This window comes from Grampus griseus, assembly GCF_964374135.1.
Source record: "Grampus griseus genome assembly, chromosome: 2".
Classification (NCBI taxonomy): Eukaryota; Metazoa; Chordata; class Mammalia; order Artiodactyla; family Delphinidae; genus Grampus; species Grampus griseus.
Genome location: NC_139018.1, coordinates 59,695,336 through 59,711,159, shown reverse-complemented (window position 1 = coordinate 59,711,159; position 15,824 = coordinate 59,695,336). Strand labels below are relative to the sequence as shown.

General features: G+C 36.7%; 2 protein-coding genes across 2 annotated transcripts in view; one reads left to right on the top strand and one right to left on the bottom strand.

Annotated features, from left to right (window-relative positions):
* Positions 1-5,127: 5,127 nt before the first annotated feature.
* FBXO33 (F-box protein 33) overlaps positions 5,128-15,824 on the bottom strand; it is a gene marked incomplete at its 5' end in the record, with an annotated part of 32,583 nt that continues 21,886 nt past the window's right edge. The window contains 3 exons of the mRNA XM_082649323.1: positions 5,128-7,171; positions 9,745-10,430; positions 11,217-11,327. Of these exons, the coding sequence (XP_082505449.1) occupies positions 6,900-7,171; positions 9,745-10,430; positions 11,217-11,327 (1,069 nt within the window). The 3' untranslated portion in view covers positions 5,128-6,899. The remainder of the gene's footprint in view (positions 7,172-9,744; positions 10,431-11,216; positions 11,328-15,824) is intronic.
* LOC309818648 (large ribosomal subunit protein bL33m-like) lies at positions 8,250-8,733 on the top strand. Its single transcript, XM_082648449.1, has one exon. It carries the CDS (start codon positions 8,278-8,280, stop codon positions 8,473-8,475), a length of 198 nt encoding a protein of 65 aa, XP_082504575.1. The 5' UTR covers positions 8,250-8,277; the 3' UTR covers positions 8,476-8,733.

Sequence of the window (15,824 nt, the reverse complement as noted above, 5' to 3'; positions counted from 1 at the left end):
AAAGATTTCTAAGATGTATTAAATGCTCTGTTAACTCATTGCAGAGATATTTTGAATATACTTTCCTGTTGATTCAGGGTCATTACAAACATTTATCATTGCTGTGTATTTCAAGCTTGTTATAGGGGTATTTAATTCTGTTTCAAGTTCCTTTACAAATGGCTTAAGATAAGTTATGTTCTCTTTTTAGGATTGTAAACTTCTATGCCTTTCAGTCACCTCTCTCCATTTCTAATCTACTGGAGACTGAGAAACAAGACAAACAGGCTTATTAGAATTATGCTGAACATAAGAATAAATGAGCTAAAAGGAAACAAGTGGCTCTTCTGAATTTGATGCTTTTTAAGCATTAATGCAGGGAATAATCTGGTTCCACAAGCCTTTTTTACTTACTTGTGTATTCTTGGCCACACCCCAAATAGCTGAGGTTTTTTTCTGTAATGTTTTCTGTAACAAAATAATATAAAGAATACTCTTTTACTTATTGCCTAGAGAGCAAATTTAACATTTGCCTTAATTTTTTTCAAGAAAAAACATTACAGATAGTTGTCCTCATGCTGCAGAGGTAAGTACTCTTGTGAAAACGATGTGAATATTTTTTGTTTTTCCAGTTAAATGAGTTTATGTATAGTATGTAGGTTTATTTTTCTTGCCTTTTAAAGATGTACATCAATAGCCTCATTTTATATATATATATATATATATATATATATATATATATATATATATATATATATACATCTCCTTTAGAAGTCAGCTTTTTTTACTCAACATTTTTTTGAGATCCATCAAAGTTAAGAAATGTATGTCAAGTTAGTTCATTCTGACCACTGTGTGGTATTCCACTGTGTGGCTTTGCCACAATAACTTTATTCTGTTATTAATGGTCATTAGGTTGCTGCTGACTTTTTGTTATAAATAATGTGGAAATAAGCCTTTGAATATTTGTCACAGAAGCAGTTTTCTAGAGCTGTAGTTTTCAAACTGGGGTACACCCCCTCAGAGTATGCAAAGAATTTCCGAGCAGTATACAGGTATGCTTCTAGGAAAATTCACAGAATTTCACCTTCCATGTATATTCTTCTTCAAAGTTGTTCTGCCTAAGGAAGAACTTGTGAACAAGGTGCAGATTCTCCTTTCCTACTGTTCATTTTGCAGTTACCCTTCTTGCGTGTATAAAATGAGCACACACCTTTAACCTTGTCCTAGTCTTATGATGCTGCATCATACTAAGGTGTGTAAACCTCTGGAGCTCAAGAGACAATATGAAATATTGGTGTCAGTGCTGAGAAAGTGAATAACTCTAGTGATTGCTTTCAACCAGTTGACTTATCTAAAATAATTTTTGGTAATAGACCAGTGCTTTTTTTGGTCCTAAAAGCTCAGAAGTTCGAAGAATGGGTGACATTGCTGTAACAAAATTTTCTCTTCTCATCTACTTTATGTGAAAAAGATTTTTAGCACTTGTTTTTATAAAAATGAAAATAGGAATAGAATGAATGATGGACCTGACTCATGTCAGGAACAAGTAATATTCATCCATGGAATATGAACTATTTGGGTAAAAAAAAAAGACCCAGCCTTATCCATTTCATTAAGAAATGCAGTTCTAATAAGTTTCTTTATACTAATTTAAATTTATAATATTTTTGATCAATTATATTTAATATGTATACAATCTAGTAGGAGAAAAAATTTAACATGGCTTTTAAGAAAATAATCACACATTTTAAATTATGGGTTTTTTTTGCAGAAAATATGTAAGTAATCAATGAAAGACTAACAAAAAGCATTACATTTGCATAAAAAGCTGTGGGATAGTTGGAAAGGATATATGTAGCAGTCTGGGTCAAATCAGGAGACAAAGCACACAGTAGTTCAAACTGGGAAAGTTTAATATAAAGAATTATTAACTGTGGTAAGAATAATTACAAAATGTGAGGAAACTGTATATAAGCCCCTAGAGCTGAGGGAGGTCACTCATGGTAGGACAAACTTGGAAGGGGTTCAGCCCTCTTTGGTGAAGGTGTACTTCAACTCCCAGGATAGCAGAGAAGATCGCTGAATCCACAAGGCCTGAGCTGGTCTGGAGATGCTGAGCAAGCAATAGGCACTGGCCAGGGTGCTCCCGTTGGCACTGGGTGTGCAGTGGGAGTGTGGATGCCAGGGATGGGGAGGTCTTCAGAGCCAGTGGGTGGGCCACACATGACATGCAGGCTGCTCAGGGCAGGGAATGGGAGTCCAGTGCAGGCAGGAGGCCTTCAAAGCATATGAGCTATATAGCAGCTCTAGTTTCTGTGTGAAGGAAGGTCAGGCTGAGGCTGCAAGGTGGCAGAGGGACCACGGCTGGGGGAGGCTCCACCGCAAGTCTTATATCCAGGCTGCCTACCCTGGCCTACCTTGGCCTGCCCTGGGAACTACAGGAGAACCTCTGCCTTCTACCATATCCCCCATGGCCCTTACTGAAAAAACTTAACATTGTGCTGACTTTAAAGGTATGTTACTTAAAGGAGTTCCATTATTGGAGGGAATATATTGAAGGGTGACTTCAGAGCTGAGGCAGTAAATTAATAATTGATACAATATATGGGTTTAAGGAGGAAAATGATATAAAATTTCCAAATGATCAGGAACTTATTGCATCTTTAAAATAGATGATCAGGAGCTTAGGGCATCTTTAAAATAGATGAATGGTAGTAAGTATGGAATGACTATGGCAATGTAATCATAAGTGTACCAGAGTGATGTGTACTTGTAATTGTACCCAGGCACTCACTTCTCCCTTGCCAGATGCAGTGTTCCACTGTCCATCGTGGACAACGGGGGTCTATGAAGCTGTGAGAGAAGTATGCTGCAAATGTTTGAAGAGCAGGTAGGAAGCCCAGGTGTGAAGCTCCAGATGGAGCTGGTGGGTGTGAGGGGGTCGCAAGATGGAGGGGGGAGCAGGGCTCCCTGCAGGCCTTGAATTGCTTGCATATAAATCAGATACTTCTGCATGTTGGTGGCTGATGTGTGTTCTCAACGGTGGCTAAACTAGCAGCAGGGTTATGTATGTAAAAATTAGAGCTTCATCATTATTTTGAAATATTCGTAGTGAAAAAATTCACTTGAATTTGAAATTAATTTACATTACATAAGAAATCTCAACATTACACTTACCATTACATTTAAAGCTGTTAGATTTCATAAGTATAATTTCAGCTGCATAAATTTTTGAATGTTGTGGACAGAAAGGTTTAAAAATTATCACCCATTTGTGGGGTGTTTCTCTTGGTAGGAATGTTAAAATTTTTAATAGGTTATAAGTTAAAACATTTGACAAGATTTTATTTGACAGTTTTATACAAATTCAGCAATTATTTCCTCCAAGCCTCTGCATTTTATTTTTCTCATCAATTATATAATAAAGAAAACAATGTTTTTTGGGGTTTTTTTGGCTTCAATTCCTTCTAGTTTAAACGAGTATGCTGCATAATATTTTCTATGTGTCAGGACATGAAAAAGCTTAGGAAGCATTGATATAGACAATGTGGTGTGACTCTTGGGTATTATTCACACCTGCTGTATATTACTCCATCAGCACCATTTAATACTACTGGCTTCATAACAATCCGGTTTGGTTCATGCTATTGTATAAGCCTCAAGCAAGTTAGTTGCTGAATCTGTGTGTTCAGTCATAAGCACACTGTCCTTCCCAAGCCCCACCCTACTAGCTCCCTAACTTCTTTATTCCCAGGGTGGTGGAGGAAATGGGAAAGTAATTTTAGATACATAAATTTCATATAGTAAGCTGTGTTTTGAAAATATTTAATACGTTTGTTCAATGATGACCTTGTACATTTCTATAAGCTGTCAGCCTAACAGCTGAAACTTTCAATAAAGAATCAGTTTTAGGTAACCAAGGTGAATCCTTCATTTCACAGATGAGGAAAGTGAGGCTCAAGGAAGAGTCTGTGCTCATGTAGCATTAGAGTCAGAGCTTAGTGGAGAAAACAGAGGTCGACACTCCCAGATTACTGCTTTACTATGTGCAACTTCACTTGTATACTACATATATATATATTAATAGACTTTCTTTTTTCATATGTTTTGGGTACTGTTTTGGTATTTTAAATACACAGACTTTTTTTTTAATTAATTTATTTTTGGCTGCGTTGGGTCTTTGTTGCTGTGCGCAGGTTTTCTCTAGTTGCAGCGAGCAGGGGGCTACTCTTTGTGGCTGTGTGTGGGCTTCTCATTGCGGTGGCTTCTTGTTGCGGAGTACAGTTTCTAGGCGCGTGGGTTTCAGTAGTTATGGCACGTGGGCTCAATAGTTGTGGCTCGCGGACTGTAGAGCGCAGGCTCAGTAGTTGTGGTGCAAGGGCTTAGTTGCTCCGTGGCATGTGGGATCTTCCCGGACCAGGGCTCGAACCCGTGTCCCTGCACTGGCAGGCGGATTCTTAACCACTGAGCCACCTGGGAAGTCCTTAAATACACAGACATGTTGATTCATCCAAAGGGGTTAGATATGTCCATGAAATAAGGGAGCAATAGGTATAATGACAGTTCTTTGTGAACACCAGATTATTCCATGATGAGGCAGTGCTTAGAAGAGGCAGTGTCTGGAACGATTAGGGAAGAAGAGAAGGAAGAAAGAAAAGCAGCCGTTTTCTTTCTCATCAACCACAGCAGTTTGCCTCAGCAACCAAGAATGGAGATGACAAAGCCAAACTAAAGCAGTATAAGGGTTTAAGAACTATTTAGTACTGGCATACTGAAGTACTTTCTTCACCCAGTAGAGGAATTTTTAAAAATAAGAAGTTCCTATAGTCTATAAATTAAGTTTTACAATATAAATAATGTACTCTAAATGCATAATACACTTGGATTTTGTGCTAAACAACAGTCTGTTGTTTGCTTTTAAGCTTATGTTTTGCCATAGTGAGTTAAAAAAAATTAAAACCCTCCAAATTATTCTGCCTATAGGTTTTATGATATATTCTCAAATTTAAGCTTTGCTGCATCAGAATACAATAGGAGCTAACATGATTATACACATTATAAGGATTACTGCAGTTTATTTAACACTAAAGGTTTTCATGCTTCATGAACAATAAAATGTTACAGTGATCACTTTTTAATGCTTTATTCATTGATTAAAAGAATATACATTTAACATAAACCATACAACAACATCAGTCATCAGGTCAAACATTCAGCTGGTTTCCTTACAGTTTCTGTCAGGAGTTATTTTATCTGATCACATTTATAAGATAAAATCTCACCACATCTGGCATTTACACACACTGTGCCAGTGGATTCACACTACTGATGTACATATAAAATCCGCATGGTATGTGCTCACTGGAGACAAAACAGTGCACACCTGTCAAAAGGTCATTTTAATATAAGATGGTAAAACCATTTGTAAAATACATATAAACTTTTTTCCATAAATAGAATCATATCTGGACATTTGTTGCATAAATTGTGTTTCCAAAGCTTACACTAGAGCAGCCAGGTCTCAGCACTGCTGGGCACCCACGTTGGCTACTTACTTTATTATTGCAGACTGTCCTTTAACATTAAATGCACAACATTCGTACCACTTAAAACTGGGGTCAGGTGGAAGTCTCACAGAGACCACGTCTGTACCGCGGTTGCCCTGAAACAGTTAAGTCGGCTTTTAAAGCCTCTCAGATATAACAAGGTTTTAAAACATACTTCATGGAATGTTCTTCATGTAACATAGCAGCTCATACCTGTGATAGAACAAGCTTTCAGTTTTTCCTTTCTTTCCTTTACATTCACTATTCACAGTGAAACAGGTGCATGGTTTTTTTTTCTTTTTTTTTTGTTTTGTTTTTTTTTTTGTTTTTCAGAGTTCTGAGGTTGCTGACTGAGCCACAGCACAGCTGTGTACCACAGGTCGAAATTCGACCTTAAATATTACAATCTAGCAGTATCTGGCTGGCCAGAGTGGGCCAGCCCCTGCCAGCATGTGGGCACTTCTTCAGTTAAATCTATTCTTTGGCAGCTGACACGCGCGCTGACAGAGAAAAATCCAGTGACTTGTTGCTAGGGATTTCACGACTAATGTTTGTTTGCAAGCATGTGTGTTTACAAACTCTGTGTTTTGATATTCATTTAGGAGGTTTTACCCTGGAATATTGTTTCTTTCTTCCTCCACTATTTGAAATCTTGGCTAAAAAGCTAACTTGAATGTATGATGTAATTGATGAATTAAATTATGTCAGACATAGTTTAAAAAAATCCAATAATTTGAGTATTTGTATTGATGTAAATGCATTTAAAAAAAGGATTCAGCAGTGTTCTAACCTAGTACTATACAAAATTGAGAATGGTAATTGGTGATATCAACTATTATATATGTAATGAAAGTTAAAGGCTTGGCTTTTCTGTTAAAGATAACGCATTTGGGATTGTATTATCCTCCCTCCTTCCATTTCAAAGAAAAATTAATGAAATGCTATCACACAATGAATGAATGCAGTGCATTGCATACAAATCCACCAGGCTATGGATATATATCTATATATGTATAAAAATATTTTGGCTCCTGAGCTCTGACACACAAAGAATAAAAACATCAAAAGGCAGAGTAACTCAGTGAAAAAATAAAGTTAGCCAGCAACCTCAGACAACCTTCGGTTGTATATTCTTAAGGTTTGGTAACAAGTCCATTAACCGTGAAAGCCCTATACATTGTCACTTTGAACTTCTAAACCAATACCTGACTACGTTCTTTGATCAAGAAGTAGAATATACATATATAATTCTATAAAGCTAATACTGATTAAACACAGCACAAAGGGATTAATTCACACTACTGAAAGAAAAAAAACGTAATAGGACCCTACTTGCATATGTAACCACAGGAATTATACATTTAAAAAAAGCTAAATGTCTTCGCTGAAGCTTTGCATCTCTCTGTAAAAATGACGATTTGGTTCAGTGAAGACACTGAGTGATTCGATGTCCATGATCGCGTGCCAAGGTTGACCTAGGCCCAGGGATACCTGCTCAATAAGGTTATGTACTGGATCCACATCCTGGTCGGCCAGTTCACCTTGGTCAAAATCAATGCTTTCTTCAGTGACTTCAAGTACTTTTAGATCAGAGCCACGAAGACGAGCAATGGCAATGAGGTTGTGTGCCCACACTGTGTAACCTTAAAAATAAGCAAAAGAGAAGCAGTCATTTCCTTGCATTTTATTTTGTCTGTTTTATAAGTTAGTCTTTTCCACAAATTTGTATCTCACTTAGTACTTTGGGGGTCCTTTGCCTTTAAAAATATGCTGAAATTTGAAAGGAAGTATGATTGCTTAGCTCAGGGAAAAAAAGACTAGAAACTTGATACTGTCTCCAAGAATATTACTGTGACTGGTGAACAGATAGGTGCTGTAATCGTATTCTGATATCATTTTAGTTAGTCAAACTGAAGACATTTAAAGTTTAAAGTATCATTTTATAGCTTCTGACAGTGTCGTATCAAAAAAAAGAGTTTTATTTCATATGTATGTATCTATTAACAATACATAGGGGACTTCCCTGGTGGCGTAGTGGTTGAGAATCCGCCTGCCAATGCTGGGGACATGGGTTGAAGCCCTGGTCCAGGAGGATCCCAAATGCCACAGAGCAACTAAGCCCGTGCGCCACAACTACTGAGCCTGCGCTCTAGAGCCCGTGAGCCACAACTACTGAGCCCACGAGCCACATCTACTGAGCTCGCGTGCCTAGAGTCCGTGCTCAGCAACAAGAGAAGCCACTGCAATGAGAAGACCGTGCACCGCAATGAAGAGTAGCCCCTGCTCGCTGCAACTAGAGAAAGCCCATGCACAGCAATGAAGACCCAATGCAGCCAAAAATAAATAAATAAAATATATAAAAATTAAAAAACGAAACAATACATAGTAAACTGGTATTTTTCATTAGTAAAAGTCATCTCCTATGGTGCTTCACAGTCCAAAGTTATAAAGTGATACTTTAAAGATAAACTGTTAATTGTCAGTAGCAAATATATAAAGTATAAAACAGATATAGGAATGATAGGTACTAACTTTAGAATAGTGTACTAACTTTAGAATGAAATGATAGGTACTAACTTTAGAATAGTGTACTAACTAACTTTAGATAGGTACTAACTTTAGAATTCCTTTCCTCTGGAAAGGAATAAAGTTGAATAGATGGAGGAGCTTTAGCTGTAGCTACATTTTACTTCTTAATAAAAGAAAAAAGCTTTAGGAATTTGGACCTGTTACCGAGGCTGCTGTCGCCATGTTCCTGTTCGCGGTCACCTTTGTCAAGACCAAGTCAAAAACAATTCTGGTGAAAATGTTGAGCCAAGCTGGAAGAGGTTTTTCCTTCAACACTAAGAGAAGCCGACTGCGGGAGAAACTGACTGTCTTGCATTATGATCCACTAGTGAAAAAAAAAGTCCTCTTTGTGGAACAGAAAAAAATACGCTCCCTCTAAACAATGGATTGAAAATGAATTTGATTTATAAATGAGAAGACTGAGGGCGGGATACTGATTCAGAAATTCTGCAGCGTGTAATGAAAGAAGAGGAAATGGCATGGAATCACTGCCTCCTGTGATTTGAAGGCCATTGTGAAGGAAAACAATGCAGTGAAAGAAAGTTCTTCATATTAGGACATATATCATTGCATCACATTTATTTATCTTTCTGGATATTTTTATAGCCCTTAATAAAAATATTAAAATAGCCTGTTTAAAAAAAAAAAAGAAAAGAAAAAAGCTTTAGGGAATTCTCTGGTGGTGCAGTGGTTAGGACTTGGCACTTTCACTGCCAGAGTCCGGGTTCAATCCCTGGTTGGGGAACTAAGATCCCGCAAGCCTCGTGGCACAGCACCCCCCCCCAAAAAAAAGGTTTAAAAAGACTGGGTTAAATTAATTTTCAATAACCTGCCATTTCTTCATCCTATTAAAAAATCCTTATTTATTTATTACCTTCAATACTGATCTATTCTTTGCTATTACCTCTGATGACTGGCCAAATTATAAAGCAAAACTTGAAAAGCAAAATATACTCCCGCTCAAATGCAGCTAAAAGATTAATTCAAAAATAATGAAACAGAGATAATAAAGTATGTTTAAGATGTTCATAGAGACTTCCTGTTTTGTATTCTTTAAATGTCTTATAAGTTACAGAAAGGAAGTAATATGTTCTTCAAACTTGTAAGAAGAGGAATGCTCTCCAAATGAAAACAGTTCACAGCAAGATGACAGGCCCGCCAGTAAGAAAAGAATATATCCCAGCCAAGAGAACCATCATTTAAAAAATACTGTACAAATTAACATGTTGATACCTAGAATCTAGAAGATTAGGCAGTGAGCATGAAAGAAATCATACTTTCTTCTTCCTTCTGTGTTATATTTTTAAGAGCTCTTATGATTAGAGAAAGAAATATATCTACTGCAGGTGGATATGTATGTATATTTTCTTAGATAATTTCAAATGCCATTTTTGTGAATACCATCAATCACATGGTAAAAGAAAAAAGTAACATGAGAGCTGGAACAAAACACTACACTTAGGGTAAAATATGACTTTCCACTTGTAAAAGTGGTATATCTTATACACGTTAAAAAGTATAAAAATCTGTATATCAACTTGTTAATAAGAGTTCTTGACAGTATAAATGCCAGTGCTATCTTTTTACTGGTATAAAATGTTTTAGGTGTAATATCAATATCAAATTATAGTGAACAAAAATCACCTACCATGAATTGCCAGAAGAGAGAGCTTTGTGCACCTCCATGCTAATAAAACCAACGGATCTTCATTTCGGTTGTCACTAAGATCTGGAAAACCAGATGTGTCAATCACATCATTCATTAATATAAAATGAGTGAGGAACTTGTCATACTGCCTAGATATAAGATCAACAATAGCTCCTGAAACACAAGTGATGTAGCTGTCAAAATGAATCCTCTCTAGTGGTATACTGGGTTTCAGAATCTTTAACATATCTTCACTCTTGATATCAAAAGCCATTATATAGACTCGGAGGTTGGTGCTCTTTCTTGACAAGGCTTTCCAATGCTCATCATTTGGCATGTTGTCCAGAGACTTGTGCATCACGGAAACATTGTGGACCAGGAGAGAAAGTCGCTGCAAAGGCACATGGTTGTTATCGGTTAAGACTCTTGCCATCTCAGCTGTAAAGTCACAGAAATCCAGGGCAAGTGAGCGTAGATTCACGAATTGCTCCAGTTCTACTGCGGTGATAAGGGTGCTGTTACCAGGAATATTGTTGTCCAGTAAACTCAGGTGCTCCATGGTGTTGGCAATAGAGTTTGAGAGAGATGACAGTGATGTTGGGGTTACTATTTCCAGCATAAACCCACAAGACAGCCACTTCAGTTGCCTACTATTACTAAGTATTTCTTCAAACAGCTGCTGAATTCTGTAAGGAAAACACATGCCACACGATCCTGTTAAGACTTAGCTCTAATCTTTAACACTGATTTTTTTTTTTAACACTGATTTTTGAAAATAGAGAATTAAATGGCATACAATGTTGAGATCCATTTGCTCTCATTAGTTAATTTCTGTTCAACCTACAAGTAATATTATCATTAAAATTCACATAAAAATATAATGGGGGGCTTCCCTGGTGGCGCAGTGGTTGCGAGTCCGCCTGCCGATGCAGGGGACACGGGTTCGTGCCCCGGTCCAGGAGGGTCCCACGTGCCGCGGAGCGGCTGGGCCCGTGAGCCGTGGCCGCTGAGCCTGCGCGTCTGGAGCCTGTGCTCCGCGGTGGGAGAGGCCGCAGCGGTGGGAGGCCCGCGTACCGCAAAAAAAAAAAAAGTTATAAAATATAATGAATAAGAAGTACTAAACAAATAGATATATTAAACATATAGAAATATGTTCTTCAAGTAAAGGAGCATTTTACACCAGTACGTCAGAAAAGACTGATGATTTACAATTTATGTTATAGCAAAGACAAGTAGAGTAATAACAGTCTTAAATAGCAATAATTACCCAGTAAATTCTTTGATATGTCTGAAAGATTTATGACATGGAATGGCATGTATTGATCACTGTATTTCATAGTTAAGACATTTCCAGGGTAGATGTTCTTTTCAGAAACAAGTATCATTACTCTTCTAATTGTATCTTCTAATTTTTCAGAAAAAACTGAAATTGTTATTAATATGAGTCCCTTTCCACTAACTATATAACTTACTGTTTAATTTTTTTGCCATCAGGGTCCACCTTGCTGAGGTATGTATTTGACAAACTTCCTTGCTGCTGTAGAACGCTTATGTCTCCAAAAAGGCTAAACTTCTGGAGGTTCCTACAAGAGAAGTAATTTAAAGTAATTGTCTAAATAATTAACATAAAAATATATATGTTAAAAATAAAAATATGCAGAAGGGATATTCTAGAGATGTTTCTATCTTATAACTTAGAATCCAATATTCTAGAGATGTTCCTATCTTATAATTTAGAATCCAATTAAGTACTTTCAGATTGCTTTTAACATACAATGAAAAGCAATGTGATACAAGAGAAATAGCATAAGCGTTAAAGAATGAGGCATAACAATTAGTTCAGAAACTCAATGTTTTAGTGACCAGGAAAAAGTCTTCTTAAAGTCTCTGGGACTCAATTCTTTATCAGTAATAATACTAGCTACCTTAAAGGTTTAGGGTGAATAAATAACAAAATGACACATGAAAGAACTATTTAAGCTCTAAGTTTTATATATATGTTAACTGTAATATAAAATTTCCCCAAACCAGTTAACTTAGTGTGTTAAATGCTCAAGGGTGGGGCACTGCCCCGGAGATATCGTCTCAGTAAGAAATATTCTTTAACTAAAATCTAGAGAACCTTCCCCAGTTTTATGACCAAATGTACAGCTTATCAAAAAAAAATATGTAAAAATCTTTCAATTTTAGTAACTTTAGCTACAAAACATATTTTTCTAACAGTAAAATTCTAAATAAAGTAGGAGAAAGTTGGTTACAGAATAAAGATTAAAAATTCCTAAATGCTAATAATAATGGTTAAACAACAAAAATTCAACTGAGTAAATTTAAAGATCAACTTGGTTATTAAAAGATTCATGGGGCTTCCCTGGTGGCGCAGTGGTTGAGAGTCCGCCTGCCGATGCAGGGGACACGGGTTCATGCCCCGGTCTGGGAAGATCCCACATGCCGCAGAGCGGCTGGGCCTGTGAGCCATGGCCGCTGAGCCTGCGCGTCCGGAGCCTGTGCTCCGCAACGGGAGAGGCCACAACAGTAAGAGGCCCATGTACCGCAAAAAAAAAAAAAAAAAAGATTCATGAATCGGGCAGCATCCTATGTAGCAAACAGAAAGGAGCTCTGCAGAGCTGTAGAAAAGGAAAGGCTTTTAAAGGTGGAAAGGGGGCAGAAAAAGTAAATTATTAGTAAATAATGCACTGTTGCAGGCAATGGTCACCCTCCTAAAGGGAACTGAAGGGCCTATAGGGCAGATTACCTTACTAATGCTGACCAGGTTGACTGATTACATTCCTGGGGTAGACTGAAACTGCAATTGCGCTAGGTATTAAGTCTTAGTTTGGTGACACAGGGTTTAGCATAAGTGACTCCATTTTGGGTCTGCTGTTTCCTTTTTAACATAAGCACTAGAGATTACATCTGTAACACAGAAGTTTGGGATAACTTTAATAAGAAATGTATAATCACAAGAGTGACAAAAGAAGATTTAAGTAAACGAAAGATAACACTTCTTGATAGTATGTCACATTTTCCCAAATTAATAGCCTTAGTTTCACTAAAAAACCTGATGATTCTAAAACTTAGCTTGAAGAATAAATCATTAATTCATTTATTCATTCAACCAAATTTTCTCTGAGGGCCTACTAAATACCAGGCACTGTGTGCTCCATCAGAGACATGACAGGGATCAAGCGCTGTGAAGGACAAGCACATGGTGTCACATCTTAATGGGGGTATCTGACACTGTGTAAGTCAGAAAAGGCTTCCCTAAATAAACTGATGAAAAACGGGACCTGAAGGAAATGTGGGAGCTAACCAGGAGAAGAAGCATGAGGAGAGGCTGTTGTAGGGAAAAGGAAAAGCATATGCAGAGCCCCTGAAGTTGAAAGGAACAAAGTGAGCTTGAGACACTCAAGGAAAGGAATCTAGAATACAGAGAGTGTGAACATAAAGTGAAATGAGGTTGTAGAGGTAGACTGAGTTATATGCTAAATAAAAATTTCTGGTTTTTGCCTTCAAAATAATGAGATGCCCCCAAATGATTTTAAGCAGGAAATAATAATGATTAAATTTGTGTCTGGAAAATATTGCTGTAGCATTGGTATAGCCTGGCAGGAGGCAGAGTCTAAGTGGGGAGACTGGTTAAGAGAGTATTTTAGTAATAGAGATTAAAAAATGGTATCCTGAACTGGATTTTTAGTGGTAGAGGTGAAGGAAAAAAGACAGTCTCAAAACTATATTTAGTTACTAAAATGGACAGGAAAAGGTCCTGGATTAGCCATAAAGGGGTGAGGGAGAGAGAAGTCAAGAATAACTCCTAAATTTTTGAGGTTATGGAACTGCATAGCTGGTAGAGCTTTTCATTCAGACAAGGATTCATAGAAATGAATCAGAAATTAATTAGGGTTTTGGGGGGCTTACGGGGTGGAGGTGAGGTGGTAGAATAGTTAGGTTATGAGCTCTATTTTGCACATGTTGAGCTTGAGTGCCTTTAAGATAGTCAAATTAAGATGTCAAGTAGGCTATTCCAGTTCTAGAGCTGAGCAGTTATCTGGATGATAATTGAAGTCATGGATGGGGAGAATGGGGCTTAGGAAAAGAGCATAAATGAGAAGAAAAGCAGGCAAAAATTTAAGTTATGAGGAATTCCAATAATTAGAGAAGGATGAGGCTCAAAAGAAGAGGTCAGAAGTTGGAGAAAAGCCAGAAATACGGAAGTCACAGAAACCAAGGGATAAGTATTTTACAGAGAATAAAGTGATCCACAGCAGAGTCATGAGGTCTCATAAGATGAGGACTAGACATGTATGTCCCTTTGGCTTAGCAACATGGTGATCAGAATGGAAGTTGTTTTGTACAGTGTGATGAGAAGAGGTCAGATTGGATGTTTAGAAATAGAGATAGTGGATACAAATATTTTTAAAAATATGGTATGAAAAGGAGTAACAGAAGGGACTAGAGAATACATAAAAGCCTCCAGATGAGAGGTAAAGGTAGAGGAGAATGGATGTGGCTCTTGATTAGCAAGATAAGGAAGGATGAAGGACTTTCATACCAGATAGTGAAGCGTACTATGTGGCCAACAATATCAAAATCAGTATTGGTATTAGCAGAAAAACAAGAAGACAAGTCAATGGAATAGAACAGATAGCTAAAAGTAGACCCTGTTACATGAAAGATTTTAATAAATGATAAAGAATGTATTACAAATCAATAGGGAAAGGCATATTTAATAAATGGCATTGGGATAAGTGATTAGCAGTTTTGGAGAAAAATCAAATTAGAGCCAATTCTGACTCAACAGACCAAAATAATTTGCAGAGATATTATTACATACTAAAAAGTCAAGGTAAAACCGTACATGAAAAGTACATGAAAATGTAATGAATTTTAATCTAATTTCTGAGATAAGGCTTTCTAAGCCTAGAAATAATAGAATAAATCAGAAAGGAAGAGGTAAAATTTTGACTATATATAAATAAAAACCTTGATATTTAATAGTATACTAAAAATGGCAAACCAACATAATGAGAAAAAAATTTGTAACAAATGCTACATTCATTATTTAAGATATAAGAGGACTCCACATAAATCAAGAACAAAAGCATTAAGAATCATACTGGTAAATGGGAAAAGGTTATAAAATAACCAATGTAGAACATGTCAAGGAATATATTAGGATTGCTAATGGAAAAAATCTAATATTTTCTTGACTTAAAAAAAAATTTAATCACTCTAAAAAACCTAATGAACTTTCCATGTGATTACCAAAGAAACTGTATTCTTAAAAACATTTCAAAGGAAGACACCTACTTAAATCTTTTTTCCCATTTAAAAAAAGGTTATAAAACTGTTCCTGAGAGCATGGCTACCATATCAGACTCCAAAGTACACTGCTATATATATAATTATGACTGCTTTTAAAGTATTTTCCCTTTTACCCTTTCTTTATTCTGAAGTTGCCACCACATCCATGAATTATAAAGAGGTTGATTTGCTTCTCAGAGCAGATGTTGATAGCCTCTTCTAGAAAGGAAAATTTAAGACCTTGTATCTAAAAGAATATTTATTTTTGGAGAACAAGTTTTTATATAAAGTAGAAAATAAAGATATCACATTCGATTTCTAATAATGTTCAGAGAGTCCTAAACAAGTCACACAATCTTAGTATTTTTCTCCTTCCAACCCAGTTTCCATTAATTATCACTGTATAACCATAACACTGTCCTTTGTGGTATTACAACACATGTGTGAGAAGCTTTTCTTCCACAAAGGATTAAACAGCTACAAGAACTGCCTTCCCACTGTAAACAACAAGAAAAGTGGACAAAATATGTGAGACAGCTGTTTTCACACACTGGACAATAAACAATATAGGACTGTGATCACTGAAGGATGGAATAAAATGAGATGAGCACTATGACTGCTTCAGATAATGGCCTGGAAAGGGTTTCCAAGCTGCTGTGGCTCTGTCATATATGGCCTTTATTGTGTTGAGGTATGTTCCCTCTATGCCCACTTTCTGGAGAGTTTTTTTTTTTTTTCCATAAATGAATGTTGAATTTTATCAAAACCTTTTCCTGCAT